Source organism: Hypomesus transpacificus, chromosome 1, assembly GCF_021917145.1.
Source record: "Hypomesus transpacificus isolate Combined female chromosome 1, fHypTra1, whole genome shotgun sequence".
In the NCBI taxonomy this organism is placed as follows: Eukaryota; Metazoa; Chordata; class Actinopteri; order Osmeriformes; family Osmeridae; genus Hypomesus; species Hypomesus transpacificus.
In genome coordinates, this window is record NC_061060.1 from 4,172,779 (window position 1) to 4,194,654 (window position 21,876).

The 21,876-nt window shown below is 39.1% G+C and overlaps 2 protein-coding genes across 3 annotated transcripts; both read left to right on the plus strand.

The window, feature by feature from the left end:
- Positions 1 to 1,023: 1,023 nt before the first annotated feature.
- gm2a (GM2 ganglioside activator) lies at positions 1,024 to 4,465 on the plus strand. The gene is made up of 4 exons (XM_047024888.1): positions 1,024 to 1,307; positions 1,400 to 1,552; positions 2,586 to 2,768; positions 3,316 to 4,465. The coding sequence occupies exons 1-4, from the start codon at positions 1,200 to 1,202 to the stop codon at positions 3,472 to 3,474; spliced, it is 603 nt and encodes a 200-aa protein (XP_046880844.1). The 5' UTR covers positions 1,024 to 1,199; the 3' UTR covers positions 3,475 to 4,465.
- A 417-nt stretch (positions 4,466 to 4,882) lies between these two features.
- Positions 4,883 to 14,993, plus strand: ccdc69 (coiled-coil domain containing 69). 2 transcript variants are annotated; one of them, XM_047022393.1, is made up of 10 exons: positions 4,883 to 5,116; positions 5,277 to 6,712; positions 10,221 to 10,284; positions 10,754 to 10,932; positions 11,534 to 11,621; positions 11,702 to 11,775; positions 12,841 to 12,942; positions 13,121 to 13,240; positions 13,352 to 13,449; positions 13,813 to 14,993. In XM_047022393.1, the coding sequence occupies exons 2-10, from the start codon at positions 6,653 to 6,655 to the stop codon at positions 13,979 to 13,981; spliced, it is 954 nt and encodes a 317-aa protein (XP_046878349.1). In that variant the 5' UTR covers positions 4,883 to 5,116; positions 5,277 to 6,652; the 3' UTR covers positions 13,982 to 14,993. The 2 variants fall into 2 exon arrangements, with proteins under 2 accessions (XP_046878349.1, XP_046878416.1); XM_047022460.1 differs by lacking the exons at positions 4,883 to 5,116; positions 5,277 to 6,712 and adding an exon at positions 6,782 to 7,072.
- Positions 14,994 to 21,876: the final 6,883 nt, after the last annotated feature.

Here is a 21,876-nt window from a genome sequence, read left to right on the forward strand (position 1 = left end):
AAAAATATTTTAACCTATAAACCTGCAGTGTGCGAGCTTTTTGAGGTGTGGGTCCTCTTGCACCATGCAGGGACTGTCTCTCACTCACTCAGTCAAAAAATAATGATAACACGGTAGCCTACAACAAGGTATCTTCTAAACGAATTTGCTAGCTAACCATGCCAACAACAACTGTTAAGTGAGAGGATTTCACAAACAAAGTGTCACTTGATAGTCTCCACTTTCAGTGTTGTTACACACAACAGCAGGGTCTCTTTCATATTTTGGCCGCAATACATTATTTTGACCAGCAGGCGGACCTAGTGACAAAAAGTCTCACTGATGCATCATCCACAATTTCGAGATAGTGTCAATTATTACAAATAGCCTACATGTGAAAACCACAAATTTCACATGTGCAATAGAAGATTATTATTAGGCTTATATGACCATACTTCTGCATCCAAATAGTAGTAGCAACTAAGTCACAAGGCAAGCGCAGACCTATAATAGAAAAGAACATGCTCCTTAAAGTGATTTCGATTTTTTATTTAACTAATGCTTTCTATCACCCAGAATCCCATTAACTGGGGAACCGGAAATGCATTCAAAATTCAAATGCCATTTTCAGGATATAGACTATAGGGTTATAACTATAAGGGTTACTAGGGTACTATAAGGGTTGTGTAAACAGAATTGGATTGATATCCTTTTATCACTTTCCTCTTTTCATTCTCCTTTTTTTTGTTGCTACAACGTGATCTGGATGTGTGATTTAATTGGGTTATACTTGAGTTAGTGGGTTTTGGACACACCGGTACATACTTCCTTATTTTCTTTGCTCGCGTCCTTGTTGTGTTTGTAACTTTAGTTAAACCGTGCTGCCCTAGTATTCGGACAGCATGCAGAAATAATGTGCAAAAAGGCCTTCATGCATATGTGTTTGGAGCTATTGACAAAGAGTATAGAAGACTTCTATACTCTTTGCCATTGAGTCGTAGGCTAGCGAGCGAGTGGAGAAAACATTTTCAGACAGGTTTTGGGACGCACCCCTTGTCACGTGATCTGTAAATGCGGAAATGTGAAACATGCCTACACATCAAGTGTAGGCTAAAACAGGTCATTTGCGTTTGCGACGGCGTCTTGTGCGATAAATGTAAACTTATCGCATTTACCATTGTTTTTATAAAACAGTTCGGTGACTGTCAAATTTATCCGCTATGATGCGCTCTATTGCTTTTATGATAGCACTTTGCATCACAGAATCTCTCCTATCACAGGGGAGCTGCAAAGTGCAAACCAAGAAAATGCTTTTTAAAAAGACAAAGGTAAGCTGTGACATCGTTTTAATAATGGTATATTTGCATACGATTCAGCCCTTTGCCAAACCATTAACTGCCGGTGTCTTTTCCATCGAAAGATTATGGATTTCGACTGGAAGAATTGCGGGAAGCCAGACGATCCAGCTGTTCTGAAGTTGCTAACTCTGTCGCCCGATCCTATTGTTATTCCTGGAGATTTGATGGCCAGCGCGTCCGGGTCCACTGAGGTGGAACTTTCCTCGCCCCTTGCTGTGAGTTGATTTTCACAAAAAGCTGTAGCATGGCCTGGTTTATTTTGCTAATTTGTTAGTTATGCATTAGTGTTTGACTCCCTTTGCACAGGCTATGCCAACTATTGTTGAAATAACTTCACACTGGCAATAAGATCACTTGAAATGTATCAGTAAAAGATAAAGAAAAAAATGGTCCCCTTTCGTCCTCATTAAAAGTCCTCTTTCTCTATAGTTTTCTTTTGTGTGTTATGTCCTGTAAACCCTAATGTTTCCCCTAAGGCTCATCCCATTAAAAAAAAAAATCTTAGCCAAATATAATAATTTAGTTCAGTGAACCAAAGTCGGTGGAAGTACTCTGGTATACTAATGACCAACCTATCTGAGACTATTCTCTTTATGCTACATGAAAAACAATCAGTAAATAGCATTGCATAATCTAAAGACCTGATCTGTACAACGTGTGCTAGTTTTTAAACAGAGGACCTTTTTTTCAGGAACTAATCTGCTGTTCTATTTTATTCATTGTTGTCACTGTCTAACACACTGCGGTGTAGATAGTGTGCTTCTAGTAGCCTATAGGCTATTTTGATAATCTGTTCTCACCCTCCAAAAAAGCCTAAAATGTTGTCGGCTATCACACTATTTATTTTCTGATTAGGCTGTAACAAAGTCTCGCTTCACTGAAAACACCGCCTCACGGTAAAACGAAACAAGAGACCTCACTATACTCATCACCTGTATCAATTAGTCCTACACTTAAGTAGGTTACCTTGGCGACACACAGGGTAACCCGAATAGTCACCATTGAAACGGATCCAACACTGTAACACTGTCCTCTTTCTATAGTTACATTATACCTTTTTTCAATCATGTCAATCATAATTTTACAATCCTACTGTAGGTATCATTATAGTGAGTATCATTTTGTCAACAACTTTAGTTCTAAGTTCAAAGTCCCATTTGTGCTAGCAACAAAATTGACCAAACCCATGGGCCACAGACAATATATTTAGTAGAGATGGTGTAACCATAGTTTTTGTTCCTATCGTAGCTGAATGTAACACTGGAGAAGGAAGTGGCTGGTTTCTGGGTCAAGGTGCCATGTTTGGAACAAATAGGCAGTTGCCATTACCCTGATGTCTGTGACCTTCTCAACATGGCGATTCCACCAGGACAGGACTGCCCAGAGCCTCTCCACACCTATGGTCTACCCTGCCACTGCCCCTTCAAAGCTGTAAGTGTGTCAGACCACAAGGAATACAAATATAAAAATGGTTTAAATCCTTATTGTGAAAACATTAGTAGTGTACATTTAGTAATGTATATTTAAAACTATAAAGTGGTATGTAGAGGAAGACAAAGTATTCCATATATACAACTCAAAACGTTAGCAATTATTTTTAATTATTTACCAGCAGTGGACTGGGCAAGCATACATGTTATAGAGTATTTGAGAGCCAAGGTATTGTAGAGCCAAGGCCTTTCTGTACATTATTTGTGCGTGCTGTCCGAATGCTAGGGCAGCAAGGTAAGTTTCAAACGCAACAACAAGGATGCAAACAAAATAAAATAAGGAAGTATGTACTGGTGGTGTGTCCAAAACTCACTTCCTCGAGGATAACCAAATACAGTGTCTAGTAACCAATAAAATGTGTATTTCCTTGTTTCACCAGATCTTGACTCTTGCCCACATCATTTTCTCTTTACGGATGTATAGTTCTCATAGTTTTCTCTACTGACTTGCAGATTACCATTTTGTTTTTTATTTCCTCGTTCTTCAGGGGGCCTATTCTTTGCCAGAGTCTGACTTCTACTTGCCTGATGTGGATCTGCCCTATTGGCTAACTAATGGAAACTACAGAGTGCAGGGAGTTCTGGGATCCTTGGGAAAAGAGTTGGGTTGCCTCAAAATTGCCTTGTCTCTTCACTCAAGTAACTAAATTAGGATTATTAATGCACTTTGTTGTCAGTTGTGGTTTGTACACTGGTCACACTAGTCTAAGGTGAGTCAGACCTTGTTGTGGAGATGTACAAAATTAAGATACTCAATAAACGAGAAACTATTTTATCAATGGAATAGAAATAACATCTATGGTGTTATAGAAAGTTACGGCTCTACAGAATCCTTAGGGATTGTATTGCAAATGTGCACTGTCCTGCTTGGGAATATGTGTCAGTGGGGAAAATGCTACTGTTGCATTTGACAATGGGTGATTCACATTGCGGTACTGTTAAGGGAACTTTTCATCTCATGAAGCCAATTACAAAGAACCTGAAATTGGAGCTGTATTTTGTCTTTGTTGCCTTTTTATTTTTTTTACTTGTGCAAGTTATTGACAGACAACAGTATATGTTACTCATTGACTTACTTTATATCCTGGGTAACAATCACTGGATGAGTAGCTTTAAAGTAGCTTTTTTTCATGAGTTGTTTATTGTGCCATGCTTTTTTATCTGAAGCTCTCATGATTATTCATCAGATGTTTTTGTAGTTTGCTCCTTAATTACACTACTCTTAGTCTAAGGTAGCCATAATCAGCTTGTTGAATTGACCTTTTGGTAAAGGGAATGCTGTTGTAATTCATTTGTATGGAAAAGAAGGCTTCATGCCTAGGGAGTCAGATGGCTGAGCGGTTAGGGAATCGGGCTAGTAATCTGAAGGTTGACAGATCGATTCCCGGCCGTGCAAAATGACGTTGTGTCCTTAGGCAACGCACTTCACCCTACTTGCCTCGGGGGAATGTCCCTGTACTTACTGTAAGTCGCTCTGGAAAAGAGCGTCTGTTAATGACTAAATGTCAATTTAAAATGTAATGTTGCGTTGACGCAATGCTACCTTCATTGAATCATTGTTCTATGTTGTGTCTGAAACAAATTTCTACTTTACAAACCCATAGATTTATGCATTTTCTGAATAAACAAATAATAGTGCTTTTTCAAATTATTTGACTTGATAGGTATTCCCTGCATGGCCACAAGATGGTATAGAATTACATATACAGTATCCTTGTTAAATTTAAAATGGGTGGTGATGATATATAGTGGGTAAGAACTTTGAAACATTTTGGAGTTGCAGAAAGAGCAATATCTATTTACCAACAAATTACCATTAGTCCCTTCAATTTAAGGGCCAATTGTAAGTGATGTAATTGAGTGAAAAGTGAAAAAAGAATGAAATGTTTGCATAATACTTGATCCTTCTGTCAGTTGTTCAATACTAATTATTATAGCTACAATACAAAGTACAAGTGTATTCCAGTGGTACACCAAACCACATGCCTTGAAGTTACTGTAAATACTTAGACTGCTTGTATGGGAAGGAAAACCCCCGCAGGTAGCCCAAACTTATTAATAAACGTTATTGAATACATCACAACACTGACCCATAGCACATCTGCCACTGTACAGAACTGTGTTTGTGTGAAAGACATGTGAAACGTGGTTTAATGGAAGTGCAGAGGTCTCATGATTGTTAGGTGAGTTCATGGACTCATAAATTTTGCTTAACTGCCTACTTTGAACAATGTCAAGGGCAATCGTTTTCTGTATTTCCTTCTCCTGGCCAAGGAAGCCTTGTGACTGGTGCGTATAACTTTTGACTCATTTTCACTCCCAATCACAAGGTGCAAAACAGTTACCTACTGTCCACCATATACCAATAGCTCAATAACATCAGTGTAGTCTGGAGTAGCTTAAGGGGACATGCAGTCATGTGTGTCCTTATCTAAGCTCTCCCTTTCAGTTGCAGGCAATGGAAAGAATGCTATCTGAAAGCCCGCTGAGGAGATGCAGACCTATTCAAGAGTTCAGTGGCCATCTTAAAGGGCTAGTTTGCCATTTTTTTTTTCTGGCACTAACACCTACCATCCCAAATCTAAATAACGGAAGTATGGAGATGTGCTCCTCATCCCCTTTATTTATTCCAAGGTGCTTTAGGATGCAATTTGAAGATGGATTGTGCCTGTGAAGATTGTGTCACTATTGTGTCTTTGGGTACAGCACCACTTATTTGTAAAGGTTTACACCCAAACCTTGCAGCGATTGAAACCAAGGACTAAATAAATATTTTGGCCTTTTTTATAAAGACATGTAATTTTAATATAACTAAAGCCTATTTTCTGGTTTTCACTGTGTTTATTTTTATACACCTACAAATTAATGCTCCATATATCAACTGCAGCTTTGCTGATATGCAACTGGTAAGGGTTTAATTCAGAAATGGTTAGTAGGTTAGTTTGAACTGTAGTATAGAAGTGTACATATGTTTGAGAATGTCTCTATGTTAAGTGTTCCCAAGATAATGGAGGATGTAGAGATATACAGTCCATATTGTACTATTAAATATTGGTCTAATGGCTTTGTTGTGTTGCCTTTAGCTTTCCAGCAGTATCGGACAGAAGTCATGAGTCTGTCCAGTTTGTGTTGAGATAAATTTGGTAACTGAAGCCAGTGCAGCTGCCACCCCTTGGAAAGTTACTGTGTTTTCACACGTTTACTGTAACAACTGCTGCTTATTTATATGCTTGATTACGATAAGCTAACCCTATAAATAGGTTAGCGGTTTTGACTAAAACAAAATCAGATTCCAAAGCTTTCTGTCAAGGCTTATTACAAACAATACTGCAGTCCCAAGATAGACTGGAAAATCTGTGGAGAGGAAGGAAGTTGGTGTTACAGTTGGCTTGAAAAGAAAACGTATATTTTGTGCAGAAGATTTCACATTGAATTTCATAATTAGTTATTTCATAACTAAATCCTTTAAAATTTAGTTATCAACGTTAACATCAGTGCTGGGGGTAGTTTGCATTTGTGTTCTGTTGATTTGCTTTAAGAAATTATCAACCAAAGAGTACAATATTTATTCCTTACCAAATCAATCCTTGACTAGTGATGCGTTCTGATGTTCATTAGTGATTATATATACTAGTATCCATAAACGTTTTCACAATGAAACATTCTTGAACAACATTCAGAGATTTTTTGTTGTTGTTGATAGGCCTAGTGTCATTTTCTGGCAACACCAGTCAGTCAACAGAGGGCGCTCTAACAATATTACAGATGTACCAAAAATAGACATAAGAGAACTTCATGTACAGATTTTGTAATTGTTACTGATTTATGTCTGTCACACCAGTAAAGATTTACGAAGTTTACGTTCTAAAATGTGTTTTTGGAATGGTGAGTCGAGCCCCCTGCGCATTCTCTGTAGTCTATACCTTATATTACGGTAAAAAAAAAAAATGCAGCTATGAAAGTGTCTAAATTCTGCGAACTAGGCGCTGTTCATTGATCTACAATGAACTGTCTACGAGCAGTTAGCACATTGAACATGCTTTGTCTTGCGCCAGTCCACGCAGTAAAAAAATCTGCTTGCTGTCCATGATTTGAATTCGGATTATAAAAGATCCGCCCATTTGGTAGAGTGAGTTGTTCTGAATTTATTTGAAGAGTTAGTTTGTAAATTGACAAAACAACTACCTTTTAAGGGTTGAAGGAGAAGACGCGGAGGGACAAGGCATGGGTTGCTACCACAGTAAGGTGCGTGACAATGTTAGCACTAGCAAAAATTAATGTAACGTAGATCTCAAGCTGTATTAAAAATCTGATGTAGGCTACCATACTAAGTCTTGCGGTTTCAAAGAAAGTTAATTAGCCAGCAAACCCTTCTTCCCCCCCAGTTGCCATTATCGCATCGCGGGCGGCATAGTCACTCAAGATAGCGGAATACAGCTAGATGATGTAGGTCGTAGGAAATTAACTTTGTAAATGATGCAAGTAATTTCCTTCAAGTTATTTAAACTCCCTAAAGTTACAGTGCAACTTGCACTACTTTACACGTTTAGTCCTACTGATTTTTACTACGTACTAAGTTTTTATTGGTTTACACATTTCCGCTCATCTGTTTCCAATCGTTGCAATGGTATCCTAACTTTTTGTTGTCTACTCTTGAGGCTTATGCAGTAACCCGTTATTTTAAAATATAAAAATTAATTTTAAACAATGCTGTCTTTGATCACTAAGAATCTTTGTCATGTGTTTCTCATGTATTTGACATTTTGTGTATGTCATGTCAACTAAATTAAATTGGCTTACTTTCCACCTCACAGGATTTTGTTATAAACCTTAAAAGAGCCATATCACAAAGTGTTGTTTTTAAGTGTATATTAAAGTTAGCAGTGACAGATAAACTTTAAATGGTCTCTCAATTTTAGAGGGCACTTGGTGCACTCAAAACTGTTACTTTTGGAAGTTTGGTTGGATTGTGCAAAAGAGTGTTGGGACATTCCATATCAAGTTGGGTCATTCCAGATTTATCCACTGAAAAGCTGTTTCATCCACGTTCACTCTTAAAACTACTATATTAATCAAATTCCTTTCTTAGTGCAGTAAAAATTTAAACAAGAGTAAAGTACACAGTAATGGTACCTACACCTTCTATGGCCCCTTTTGAATAGTCAATCAAGGATTGATTTTGATTCAGATTTATTTTCATGGAATAAAGCAGTTGACATACTAGTGACTTTAACTTTTTCATCTTAGACAGGCGTATACGTTGTTCTGCAACAGGACAGATAACTGGTCAAAGTATTTACAAGGTGCTATAAATCATTGTTCTCTTAGTAACCAATACTGATAAAACCTCACTCACTCCAACTAACCAGCCACTCTTCAAACAAGTAATGTAGCCTGGCTGGTACCTACTATATTAGTTATATCATTCCAAGTGAATATGTGTCAGATTTTGTTTACCTTACTCAACAAGAAAAAACTATATTTTCTGGAAAATGTTTTGTGGACGTTGAACTAAGTGCAAATATTTCTCATAAAGGTCAAACTGATAAATCGGTGCAATGTACTGGATGTAAAGAGACATCCATTAGCTTTTGGAGTGTACATTCTACCATGTCTCTGGGATTTACTTTACGCTGAGGGTTCATGGGAAGAACACTGCAACGTCTAAATGTAAAAAAAATGTGTGGAAAGATGTCTATGGTTGATTTATGGTTGGGTGTCAAAGAAACGTTCCAACCCTCCTCAACATGTTTCTGGAGGACCCAACTGTTAAGGAGCATTTTAGATATGAAAGTTATGGAAATAAACATCTGCCTTATGTTAGACTTGACAATACAAGTATGTATGTGAACAGGACGATGATGTTTATAGGCTTCTCTCTATATTCCTCATGTTCTAGGGAATTTTTTACAAGTTGTAACATGGCGGCGGCGAAAGAAAAATACAGGTTTTAGACACACTGTGGCTGAACGAGGCCTAAGTATTGCAAAATACTTGACGGGAGGCCTTTAGTTTGAAGTCTGTTGGTATTACTGCACATCTTACTGCAGTGTAGCAGTTTAAACAAACACTAATATTAACCTGTGACCACTTTTTAAAAGTAGACTGTAATGCCATAAAGGTTCTGTTTGTATCGTCTGAGATTTTCCTATTGGCCCTAGTATTGTTCATCACTTTGTGGAAATGTATCCCTCCTCACCAAATTGTCCTTAAAATGTTACATAATTGAGAAGGATTTCAGTTCCAGTCATGTGGAGAATAATCACCCTGGTATTGGCAATATGGGTCAAGTGCCCATCAGCAGGCAGATTTCGTAAGCGCCCTTACTGCTCCAGTTACTAACAAAACAAAGACTTCTGTGGTTGGCACAGGCTAAATGGTGCTCACAACATCATGCTATGATGTTGCACACTGTACTAAATGGAGTATATATCATTGTATTACCAGAACAATATAAGACTATTCTGACATTTGGATGTTTCTTACCAGTGGGCAACTTGATGATTTTGGTTAGATACATTAGAATATAGTCACATGAGTCAGGTGTCTGAGCGGTTAAGGAATCGGCTAGTAATCACAAGGTTGCCAGTTCGTTTCCCGGCAGGGAAAAATGACGTTGTGTCCTTGGGCAAGGTACTTCACCCTACTTGCCTCGGGTGGAATGTCCCTGTACTTACTGTAAGTCGCTCTGGATAAGAGCGTCTGCTAAATGACTAAATGTAAATGTACATAGTCTCCTATAAAAATCTGTAGAGACCCTAAACTTTCTGGTCTCAAGAGATCTCGATTAGGTTGAAGTCCTATCTCTGGTTTGGCCACTCGAGAACATTCACAGATTTGTTATGAAGTCACTCCTGCAGTGACTTGGTTGTGTACTGTTTAAGGTTGTTGTCCTGTTGCAAGGTAAACCTTCACCCATGTCTTGGGTCATAAGTGCTCTGGAACAGGTTTACATCAAAGACCTCACTGTACTTTGTTCTGTTCACCTTGTCCTCGATCCTGACTAGTGTGCCAGTTCTTGCCACATAAACAAAGGGGAGGCCTGCCAGTTGATTCTTCCAGGTGTCATCCAGATGTGATGCTTGGCACGCATGCCTAATCTTGGTTTCATCAGACCAAAGAATTGTTTCTCATGATCCATGAATTCTTGGTGCCTTTTGTCAAACTCCTAAGCAGGCTGTCATGTAGCCTACCCTTTACTCAAGGGACTTTTGTCTGGGTAATTTGATAAAGGCCTCACTGGTGGAGGGCTATAGAGGAAGTGGTTCTTCTGGGAAGTTCTCAAATTCATTGACACCTCACTCACTTGTCAGGGCTTGTTGTTTGTTGGTATGGAATGGCACTTGTCATTTCCCCCCCATTTATTCTTTGTCCCTTCTCCGCTCCATTTCAGAAGAAGACAAAAGTAAAACGGGGAGAGACGAGGCTGAAGGAGGCTGAAAGCCATCAAAATGGTGGTGAGTGGTTTCCTGTTCAGCACTGCTGTGTAACGGGTTGTACATCATCAAGCATTAATGCGACACACAACACAGCCCGCTTTTATGACTCACTCGCTGACTGCTTCTATGTCTGAATGTCTTCTACAGTAATGCATCATTTTGCACAATAAAAAAAATTGTGAAATCAAAAAGTAACTGGACAGGGACACACATTGTAGTTTGGGATCTTTGCTCCACACTTATCTCAATTTTAACAAGAGGTTAGTGCAGACACCTTAGTTGCCCTTCCTTAGTACCCAGCTGCACTAACTGAATATAGGAAGTGGGTGATGACTGTCTGTTTCTAGGAATAGGGTTTCATCTATTTCTGTCTAATGATTTATGATTTGTAAAGGTTACTTAGGGTTAGCAGAAGATTATTATAGGAGTTGGTTTTAAGTGACCTTGTGTGTGCGTGTGTGTACGTGTGCGTGTGCGTGTGATTTAGGTAAAGTTCCCTTGGAAGAGTCGGGCATGGATATGGAGAAGCAGTTGGAAGGTAATGAGTGGCAGCTGAAGATCCTGAGAGAGGTGCAGGCTGCCAGTGGTAACCAGGAGAGGGCAGAGCTACTGAAGGGATATTCCCTCAAAGAGTTCTGTGCGTTGGTCCAGAGCATTTCCGACAAGGTGAAGATAATTCAAATCTAGTTTATTATAAGGCCACATTTTATTTTAACGGCCCTGTGCTGCCAACAGAGCAATAGTTATCAGAGTTATGTAATTCTAGTTTTATGAGTGGAGCCCATACTGCCCAGGTCATGTAGCCAGAGGGAACCTATGTATAGCTAGAATTTGTATGCACCTTGGCCCCCGACCTGTGCTCCCCAAAACTATCCAGTAAAAGCAGCCCCTCATTCTTTCTTCCAAAGGAAAAACAATGCTAAAAATCAGCAGAGAGCAGCAGGGTGCAGATTTATATGTCGCTCCACTCGACTCATGAAGCTGGGGTTAAGCAAAGTTTCCTTCCCTAGTTTCCTCAGTGACCACACTGAGTTCATGCAGGAAGTCCCTCTGTCCATTGAGCTGAGACGTGGGAGTCTTCAGTGACTCAGCCCCAGCTTTAGGGTGGTTTAGGATGGACTGAGACTGTTCTACCCAATGTAGTAGACAATCAATGTACCTTTTCCTTACAGTTTATCTTGACCCTGTCGCCCCTGCTTACTGACATCATTCATTTGGCCCTTAATCTTTATCTCCTGTCAATTTCCCTTAATCTGTCTTTCTCCAGGTGAAGACTGAAACAGTTACAGAACTGAACATCCATCATGAAGAGAAAGGCAAGAAAACCTCAGAGGAACACCAGAAGGAGGTGGAGGGTAAGAACCACAGTACAAACCTTGTAGAATCTGACCCAGGTTGAGGTAATGACACCTAACCCAAACCCTTTACTTTCCAGAACTTAGAAGGATACACTGTGAAGAGAAGACTTTCTTAACTGAAACCTACCAAGCAGCTGAGAATGTGTTGAAGGTGTGTAATCATTAATCTGTCGTATTATTACACAGCGTTTGTGTTAATTGATCGGCACTAGCATAAAATATATTTAAAAAAAGGATTGCTAATGTTTCCACTATATCATCACAACATCAACTCACTCAAATTCAAATGACCACCACAACCATAACTCTACCGATGTACAAAAAGGTTTTATTTCTGTACACCGCTATTACACCTGTGTCAGCACCTGTAGCTGTGTTACTCTACTGTACACGTTGTCATATAGTTTCTATACTTATTCCTGTACACCGCTATTACACCTGTGTCAGCACCTGTAGCTGTGTTACTCTACTGTACACGTTGTCATATAGTTTCTATACTTATTCCTGTACACCGCTATTACACCTGTGTCAGCACCTGTAGCTGTGTTACTCTACTGTACACGTTGTCATATAGTTTCTATACTTATTCCTGTACACCGCTATTACACCTGTGTCAGCACCTGTTGCTGTGTTACTCTACTGTACACGTTGTCATATAGTTTCTATACTTATTCCTGTACACCGCTATTACACCTGTGTCAGCACCTGTAGCTGTGTTACTCTACTGTACACGTTGTCATATAGTTTCTATACTTATTCCTGTACACCGCTATTACACCTGTGTCAGCACCTGTAGCTGTGTTACTCTACTGTACACGTTGTCATATAGTTTCTATACTTATTCCTGTACACCGCTATTACACCTGTGTCAGCACCTGTAGCTGTGTTACTCTACTGTACACGTTGTCATATAGTTTCTATACTTATTCCTGTACACCGCTATTACACCTGTGTCAGCACCTGTAGCTGTGTTACTCTACTGTACACGTTGTCATATAGTTTCTATACTTATTCCTGTACACCGCTATTACACCTGTGTCAGCACCTGTAGCTGTGTTACTCTACTGTACACGTTGTCATATAGTTTTTTTTTATGATTTACAAGATCATCTTTTTGATCTTGTTTCCAAAAGGACTAGATTCTTGTTACCAGTTCAACTCTTTTCCTTTTGATTTCTTAGAGAATTGTTATGGCACCTTATGTATCCCATTAAAGGCAAAGATTGAGGTGTTGACTGCAGAGCTCAAGGTTTTCGATGAAATTAAAAGGAGAGTAAAGGAGTCAACCTTCAAGAAGGACCTTCAAAGAAACATTCAGGTGCGTATTGTTTTTGTCTGTTATGGTCAAAAGACAATGGCGGTGGGACTGTCTGGCAGATTCAACATGTAGAATTGGTTTTGGCCATAGTTCATTTTTGAGGCATGTTATGCAGTTAAAAATGATTCCACACAATTAAAATTGTATTCTTCTTATGAATTAATACAACATTATCCAGGCCCATGGCAGTCCTGGTGCATTCTGGGAGTCAGAGCAGGAGAGTCTGTTGTTTGTGATCGAAATGAAAACTCGGTGTGTTCAGGAGCAGGGAAACAAGCTGCTACAGATGGAGGACTTGGTAAAGACTGGTTTAGACTAGTTTGGATACTTTTGCATTGCATCCTTCAATACTCATTTGATATGAGCTCAACACTGATGTGACATGCTTATCCCATGTATTATGTTCTAGGTGGAGAAGAACCTGTCATTAGAAGATCAAGTTATACATCTTCTACAACAAAATGAGGACCTCAGGATTCGCGTTGACAACTATCAAAGCCTTATACAGTATGTTTTTATTACATCACTATCATTTGTTGAAAAAATATCACCTCCATGGAAACGTCTGTTATTTTTAGTTTTAGGTAAATACCATTGAAGTCTTGATGAGCCTGATTTATTTGATTCGCAATGAAACCAGTGGAGCAGTCTTAGTGTTGTGCTAACACAACATTCACTTTCTACATGTAATCTACGGTGTAATGGTGTAATTTATGCAAGTCTTTTCAATACAGTAGATAGCCCTGTGACAAATGGTGAATATGAACATAAAATGACTGAGATGTGTTGATGACATGATGTTGCCCATACTGTCGGTCATCAGTTGTCAGACATACCCAATATTTTTGGTCTCTGTTCTTCCCTAACCAGGCAGCTGTCAAAGAAGGAGCAGCAACAGCAGGGGGAGCTAGAGAGGCAGTCTCATCTCAGCCAGAGGCTTAGCCAAGAGAAGGAAGAACTCATGTTTAAGCTGAAGCACAGGGATTCCTGCCCCTCCATCCACCTGCCAGCCATCGTGGCTGAGCTAGCCCCCAGATGACCCTACCATACCGGACTCCTCATAACTAGTGAACATTCCAAGATCATCCAATGTAACCCTAATTATTCTAGGTAAACCCAACGCTTCTAGGAACTCAATTTGAATCAGTCACTGTTTATATACTGAACAATACCAGCACCAGTGGATTCTTTCCACAACTTCTACCAGCTGTACTATTGGGTCAGTGGCCAATTAAATAATTCAAGTTTCTCAGACTCTGGAGAAGTGTCAAGGTAGACGCTAGAGATGACTTATCTTCAAATGCATCAAGTTTTAGGATAATGTTCAACAAGACGAACTAACACTGTTCAGTTACACTAGTGCTCCGAGTACTGGAGGTGTATTACACATAGACCTGAGTCCACATCTACAGTAGCAAATGTTTATTTTTAATTTTATTTGTATTACCTGTGCCTTTCATTAAACTCATAGCAGTGGACGCATCCACTTTCTTCTGGTTCTGATTTGATGTTCAGTGTACACCTGAACTATACGTTGTAGATGATTGAATAACTGCATTGTCAACTGGATAGGTAGCATTGCAACTGTAGCTGTTACAACATGTAAACTGTATACTACTGTTTGTCTTGGTACATTTGTTTGTTCTGTGAAATATATTTTTTGTCTTGCTATTAAGGAACATTGCCCAATTACAACAAACCAAAAGCAGTTAATGGTGTTGTTTTTTTGTATTTACATTTTTTTTGTATTAATATGCACTAGCACTTTTTAATCCGTGTTGAACTAATAGTGTTTGACAGAGATTTGCATTCTTGATTTTAAATGGAAATGTGTTCATGCCTATTCAGTTTTACTTTTTCATTTATTTTGTTTTTAATGACTAAGGGTGTTTATCTAGTGTGTCATCAGCCTTACCACATTTTACTTTGACAGAAAATGAATACTGGACTTGAGTCAATGTCTTTAGTTGATGTGATGCAAGTCAAATATCAAGCTGCTTTGATAAGTTTATTGAAGATGTTGAGAAGTATAATTAAATCTTACAGCACGATATCTTGTTTCCTTTACCATGTCAAATACACTTAGTTTTGTAGTTTCCTTTTCAGTTTGGCAGACACAGATTTGATCTTGCCCTTTGTGCTAAGGTAAAGATGCACTATTTCCAACAAATTAAAACTTCAGTTACGATAGAAGTTTTACTATGCCCCTGACATTAAATTAATTATTACACAACACATCCTTCTAATTATTGGTCACACAATGATGTTTTGTGTTCACATTATATGAAGATAATTGATAGTTGTCTTCAGTTCACCTTTAATTCCACTAAGGGGCAGTAGAGGACAGTTAAGAAACCTATTCAGTGCAGTAGGTTGATTAAAAAAGTTTTTAAAAGACAATAGCTGTATGGAACATGACAAGTTTATTGATGCACGAGGCACAATACTTTTACGCTGTTCAGTGACATGACTTGGATGTGGTTTCACAGGTATCTATTAACGTTGTTCCTATTTATCCTAAAGACATGTCATCCACTGATTCATTCGCTTGATACTTGATACTTAAAAGGATTAAGGATAACATGGATCTATGTAACACAATGTATGTCGACTACATTACCAATATAATGGGAGCTCAAACACAAAACAGGATACAAGGGTGAAGTGATTGACAGATTTATTGGTGACTTCTGAGATCCACCTACCCCATGCACCTTAACTCGAGTCTTGTCTGACTAAATGTATAGAAGTTAAAGTGGGCAGACGGCCTCCTCTCTCTGTGTGTGTCTTGTCTCAGAAACGTTGAGCGGATGTAAAAGGATCACTATGTCAATGGATGTTTGACAAGTCAAGACAATACCCGGTGAGGCACCTCGCTAAAGGAGGGTCAGACCCCTACTATGATGTCACAGTGTTCCCAGGGCACTTCACAGCCACCTGGAAGCACCTCTTTCAAATGGTGAAAGGTGTGCGCATGAGACGAGCCCCAAGCCAACACCACATCCGCATACACATCGGCCATACTTACTGTGAGGATATCAGTCAGACTGCCACAAAGCAAAACAATACTCTAGTTAAGTAAAGTGTTTTAAGTTGCTTGCCCTCTCGGTAAGCTCTTTATTTGTTTTTAAGCATACGAGAACCTTGTATGTAATAGAATAGCCAAAGCTGCACAAAGTGAGACACGTTGGGATGGCAGAGGATGGATCTTAGGTTAGTAACCAGCCAAATACAACCACATTTTGCAATTGTTGTTAAAATCTAATTTTGTCTGAAATTTTGAAAACCGTTTTCTTAGGGTTAAGGGTTCTTAAGTTGTAAAGATGCAAAGATTAAGATTTTGCTATTGTACTGTTCAGTAAAAAATAAATATTGAGAAATGTTTCATCAAAGGAAGCTAGTTTGTAAAGTGACAGTTCATGCAACCTTAATTGATCACAAATTATTCAAATGATTATTTAACTGTTAAAAGAAAACACGCAAACATGATTATTATTCAAGGTTAACAAAAACATTTAAAAAAAATATTCTTATGAAACCCAAAGAATCCATGTAGCATTCAATCACAAAGTTCCCAAGACTCTTGACAGATTAGCCCCAGCTCTCAATTTATCTACTGTTGAGATTTCTTTCAGGGGTAAGACAGGAAATGGGGTGAGGTGTGTTTTGAACACACCTGAATTGTACAGGTCCCGCCGAGCATTATTAGCCCTGTGAACATGACTCCCTGTGCCAGTCCCTTTGTCTATAATTCTCTAATTGCTCTGCAAAAAAAAGGTCTGTATTCATTAACAATGCTGAAAATAATTGTTACATCTGTTCCCATGTCTTCATTACAGATTATGTCTGGGTTATTCTCCACAGTGATCTTATTTATCATTGCAATTTCCATTATTTTATTACAGTAAAGATAAGCGCCTAAATTACCAAGTGGGAAATTAGAAATTAAAACAGCATGCACGTTTCCAGGTTATTGCTGGCTGCTATTTGTGGTAGTGAAGGTGTTTTTTGTCATGTTTGCTTAGAACAAGAAAGGTGAAAATTGCACCCTGGGGAAAACAGCTTTGAAGGAAAAAAGGTGTAGCTACCCCGCTACCATCCCTATTACTATGTCTGCTCTCTCTCTCTCTCTCTCTCTCTCTCTCTCTCTCTCTCTCTCTCTCTCTCTCTCTCTCTCTGTCTCTCTCTCTCTCTCTCTCTCTCTCTCTCTCTCTCTCTCTCTCTCTCTCTCTCTCTCTCTCTCTCTCTCTCTCTCTCTTGCTCTCTCTCTCTCTCTTTTGCTCTCTCTCTCTTTCACTTACACACGCAAATTATAATAAGCATAGTGCACTGCACTCAACAAAACAGGACATTGGTTGAAGTAAATAAATGCAAATGCTTCTGGTTATTATGTTACACACCATGTCCAGTTCCCTCAGTCATTTAGCCTAAGTACTGGAACTGCAGTTTGGAAGTAACATATCCTGTGCCGAGTGAATAAGAGTGAGACGGGTGAGGAAACCCTCTTCAGCCATGAGCACCAGGCCCTAGCTGTGGTACAACTGGCAGAAGGGCCAGAGCCATGTGCTCCTTTAGGCATCAGATCATTTACAGATGGCCAGACTCACACCCAGTTTACACTGTTTCTCCTGCAGGCTTGTGCAATTGTCTGATATGGCTTTGGATTGCCAGTACATTTAGTTGATCATATACTGTTGTATCCTTTATCCAACATATTTTAGTGCATGTATAGCCTATCATCTAATAATTCTTGATATTCGTTTTCTATTTAACAATGTACAATTTTACATAATTCTCTTCCGAGTGTGTTACAGTAGTACACTGTGTTAGAGTGTTTCCTATCAAATCAGTTGGTTTGATGGCACCGTGTATCCCTTAAACATGTGGATATATCAATAGACAAACAATAATTAGGTGACTTTATAGGTGCTTATCAATGTGCAGGACATCCCTCCCACGTCATGGCTGAGCATGTAACAGCACAGTCCAAAGATGAGTAAGGAGCTATGAGGGGCACTTTAGTTTGTCATAGATAATGTATGAAATGACCCAACTGAGTACTTACTCAGTAATAAAGTTTCTATTTTACATTTTCACTTCCAAGAACAAAGTATTTTATTTCTGAAGACACTTTGACATTTCTAAGACAGTTATCTAACGTGTTGCTTTCAAAGTTAATTTAACACATAAACTGTACTTAAGGAACAATGAATTGTGTGTATTAACTCTGTCATTAATCTTCCCACCAATCTGCCAACACTTCACTCTCTCTGCCTGTCAATGGAAGCACTGTGTCAATTATTAGCAAATACAACATGCACTCATAGATAATGTCCATGATATGGTGATTGTGAGCTACTTGTGTGTACTTCTCATTTATCAGACTCCACATCAGCAATCGTATATGTGCCATGTCTGAGAATGCCCCAGGACATAATGAGTTATGACATTTTTGGCATAGTTGTCCTACAGGTGAAAACATGTAGAAGAAATAGATTTTTGCTACTGCTGCTACTACTCCTGGAGAAATTTGTCCTTGACAACAACACATCAATTATTCTTTAAATGCTAAGTATCCTAGCCCCATAGCTAAAATGTGTCTAGAACAACTACACCTACCAGTAGTTGTCCAGTACAGAATGCCTACATGTTATCATCTCTGAGTCTTTAGACAGTATGATTGTCCACTTTCTAAAAGGATTTTCTCAGTAAAACACTTAGGAATAGGGGCTTTCCATAACACTGAAAGGGTAACTACTACTTATGCTGTTAAAGTATTAGGCATTATCAGTGCTAACAAAGATTTTACTCAGTTTCTTAGAGTTAGGGTTAAGAGTAGAAATACTGCATCTAAATCATTTGTATGCTATTATAGTTAGAATCTCCTGAGAAAAATATATGGACTGGATCAAGTAACCCATTTTAATCGTTGGGAGTTCACAATACAGTATTTTATTATTCTGTATCTTGAAGCTGATTGGTGGTTCTAGATCTTCAAGCATGATCAAGTGGAGATCAACTGACTGACCACCTCCATGTTCTGTGTTGTTGAACCATGCACCACAACAGAGCTAACTAGCTGGGGGGCTGTTTTACTACTTGGAGTGGAGGCGTAGAACCATCCACACAGTGGTGATATTATGGGTCTATGTGAAATGGTAATTAGATGGATAGAAAGTCCAGGAGTACAAGCCCATGTGTCTGGGCCTCTAGAGAGTTTCCTTTACCAACTTAATGGAGTCCCCTGTTGAGTGCACTTTGGTGCTGTGTTCACCATACTTTTTAAATCAGCTATGGCCTTTGTTCCACAGCAAGCCTATTTCATTGGAAGAACACACCATCTGATGTATATATTATTTTCATCTTTTGAAACAAGCCATGCAGAGTGTATGCATTTTTTTTGAGGGGCATCTCTGTGGAAAATGCATCTGCGTGCATGGTGTAATCGTGGATATAATAGATACATGATGATAGTTTCATGCTATCTGCTGTATGTAGTTCAATTAGTTGGCGCTAGCTTTTCTCCAATGTTCCTGACAGGATGTATACCAGGGCTTGAACACAAGACCAGACAACGGTGCAGTGTTGGAGTGTGACCTTTCTCATTGATTCTTGAGTAATGTCCAAAACCATGTCAAGACATATACTCCATCAGACAATGTACTCTCTTTCTACCGTGCTGCTCTATTGTTACACATTGTATTTGTTTTCACACCTCTGTACACAGCTCATGCAGATACTGACTGGAATTTTCATTCTGAAGGTGTGTCATTTTGAAATGATAGCCTGTCACACAAAGCCTAAAGGGGAACTGCCGGCTGCACACAGCTTCCCAGAGCATATCAGAGCATGTCAGTTACACTTCCAGTTACAGTGACAAACAGACATGGCCTGACAACATTCCCTTCATTCAAGACCAAGACAGACAGGCACACATACATTTAACATTACTTAATTACATACACTTTCATCTCAGTGGCATTAGGAGGATTTGGAACTGCCAATCAGACATGTCTGTCTTTTAAATTTGAGTGGCCAAGAACCACATTTTAATTCCACTATGATATATGAATAGTAGTGGCAGCATTATTTTTACAGGGGGAATTCCTGTAATCCTCTTCAAAATATAAGAATGACATGATGTAATTTTACATAATAAAAATGTGATCCTTTTTGCATGTAAAAAATATTAACTTACTAGATTCAATAAATAAGTTGATAGGAATGGACTATTGCATATTATATTGTCGGCTTCTTCCACCCCCAACCCGCTCTGGCAGATTCATTTCTTTAGTTAACTCTGAAGTTTGGTGATACACATAGATCCATTCCCTGACTACAAGACATTTCTCAATTTCGACAAACATGGACATGTCCCACAAAAACATTGTTATACACACAAGGTGACAAAACACAAACTCGTCAACAGAAAGAGACTCAGGAAAACAAACAGAGGTTAGACAAGAGACGTTTAAGACCTAATTGGGCTCACCGGGGAATCACTGAAGCTGGTTAAAGCCTCTATTTAAAGACTATCACCTTCAGGGGATAGCACTAGAAACATACTCTACCACAGGAAGACCCTAGGGGCTGGGGAGAAAATGCATCCTCTTTATCCCCACCTGCCCCCCCCCCTCCCCGCCCCCCCCCCCAGCCTCCTCAGCCCACCCCCACCCCCCCTAGCACCTGCAGACAAAAGGAATGACAGGCACCTTGCCCCCACCCCTTCTGAAACCTCCTTTCCTTAAGATCTGACACCTGTCAACACATTAGGTGTCAAATAAACAGTCTTTCAACCTAGGCCGGCAGGTAAACCAAGCAAATCAAAGAGAATCCCTAACCCTGACAGGATGAGTGTCAGCATATAGTCCAAGCTAAACAATGAGTGTATGTGTGCACGTTTGTGTGCTTTTATGTACGTTCGAATGTGTGTGTCTGTAAAACCTTTTCAAAAGTCTTTAGCTACTTTTAATTCAAGGAATGTTTATTAAGGAAACATTCATGTCCATCCATGCTGTACCATGAATGTGTTCATCTTTTGAAAACCGTTGTAGACCTTTATACACTGTCACTCGCTCTGTATTTGTCATGTTTCTTAATGGTTTATTTCTTATCTCTCATTGGGTGTGCGCATGGTTGACACAATTATTGAAATCACCTTCCTCATAAATGTACCCCTGTAACATTCTCAGGGGCTAAGCCATCCCTGCCGGCAGCTACCAGACACGCCCAGGGACGACACTAAATCTACCTTTATGGCTACTTAGGTGGTAATATATCGTCCAGAATTCCACAAGTGTCTTCCTAAAGTGGTCTGAATCTGATAAGACCAGACCATCCCCCTTGTCCCTCTGCCTGTCACACACACACACAGACACAGTCGCACACTCACTGACTCTGCCCCTTGCCCCCCTCTCCCCTACAGCCCAGTTCCAGACAAATGGAAGTGGAAGGAAGTTATAAAAAATTACATACACCTTACCCACAGGAGACAGAAAAACAGTAAACGGTAAAAAGTTTGTAAATTACCTAGCACTTGCAGAGACACTAGGTTGTCCTCATGCTTCCATTTGCTGCATAATAACAGGCATTTCATCATTGAGATGAGATGATGAATGTAATGAAAGACATTCCGACGGAGGCCCATTGGTATTTAAAACGTTAACTTGCTGCGACATAGAACGCAGCCTCATATCTATTCCTAAAACGTTATTCTACATATGTAGAAAACATACGGTTGTCTATTAACATATTTGAGTAACAATGTTTTGCAATGTACTCAATTATCTTAATAACTGGCATCAACATCAAGAATTACATTCATAATGTTATAATCAAATGAAAACATTGAGTGCTTAGTTAATGTTCCAAAAGTCAATTAAAACATGTGTGTCCAGACAGAAGTATTGTATTGATAGAAAGTAGCTGACAAAC

Excerpts from the sequence above, each read along its gene's own strand:
- gm2a (XM_047024888.1), top strand. The coding sequence starts at position 1,200 with ATGATGCGCTCTATTGCTTTTATGATAGCACTTTGCATCACAGAATCT. Across the intron at positions 1,308-1,399 it reads TGCTTTTTAAAAAGACAAAG|ATTATGGATTTCGACTGGAA; the intron begins GTAAGCTGTGAC and ends TTCCATCGAAAG. Across the intron at positions 1,553-2,585 it reads AACTTTCCTCGCCCCTTGCT|CTGAATGTAACACTGGAGAA; the intron begins GTGAGTTGATTT and ends TTCCTATCGTAG.
- ccdc69 (XM_047022393.1), top strand. The coding sequence starts at position 6,653 with ATGTCTGTCACACCAGTAAAGATTTACGAAGTTTACGTTCTAAAATGT. Across the intron at positions 11,622-11,701 it reads ACACCAGAAGGAGGTGGAGG|AACTTAGAAGGATACACTGT; the intron begins GTAAGAACCACA and ends TTTACTTTCCAG. Across the intron at positions 13,241-13,351 it reads TGCTACAGATGGAGGACTTG|GTGGAGAAGAACCTGTCATT; the intron begins GTAAAGACTGGT and ends ATTATGTTCTAG.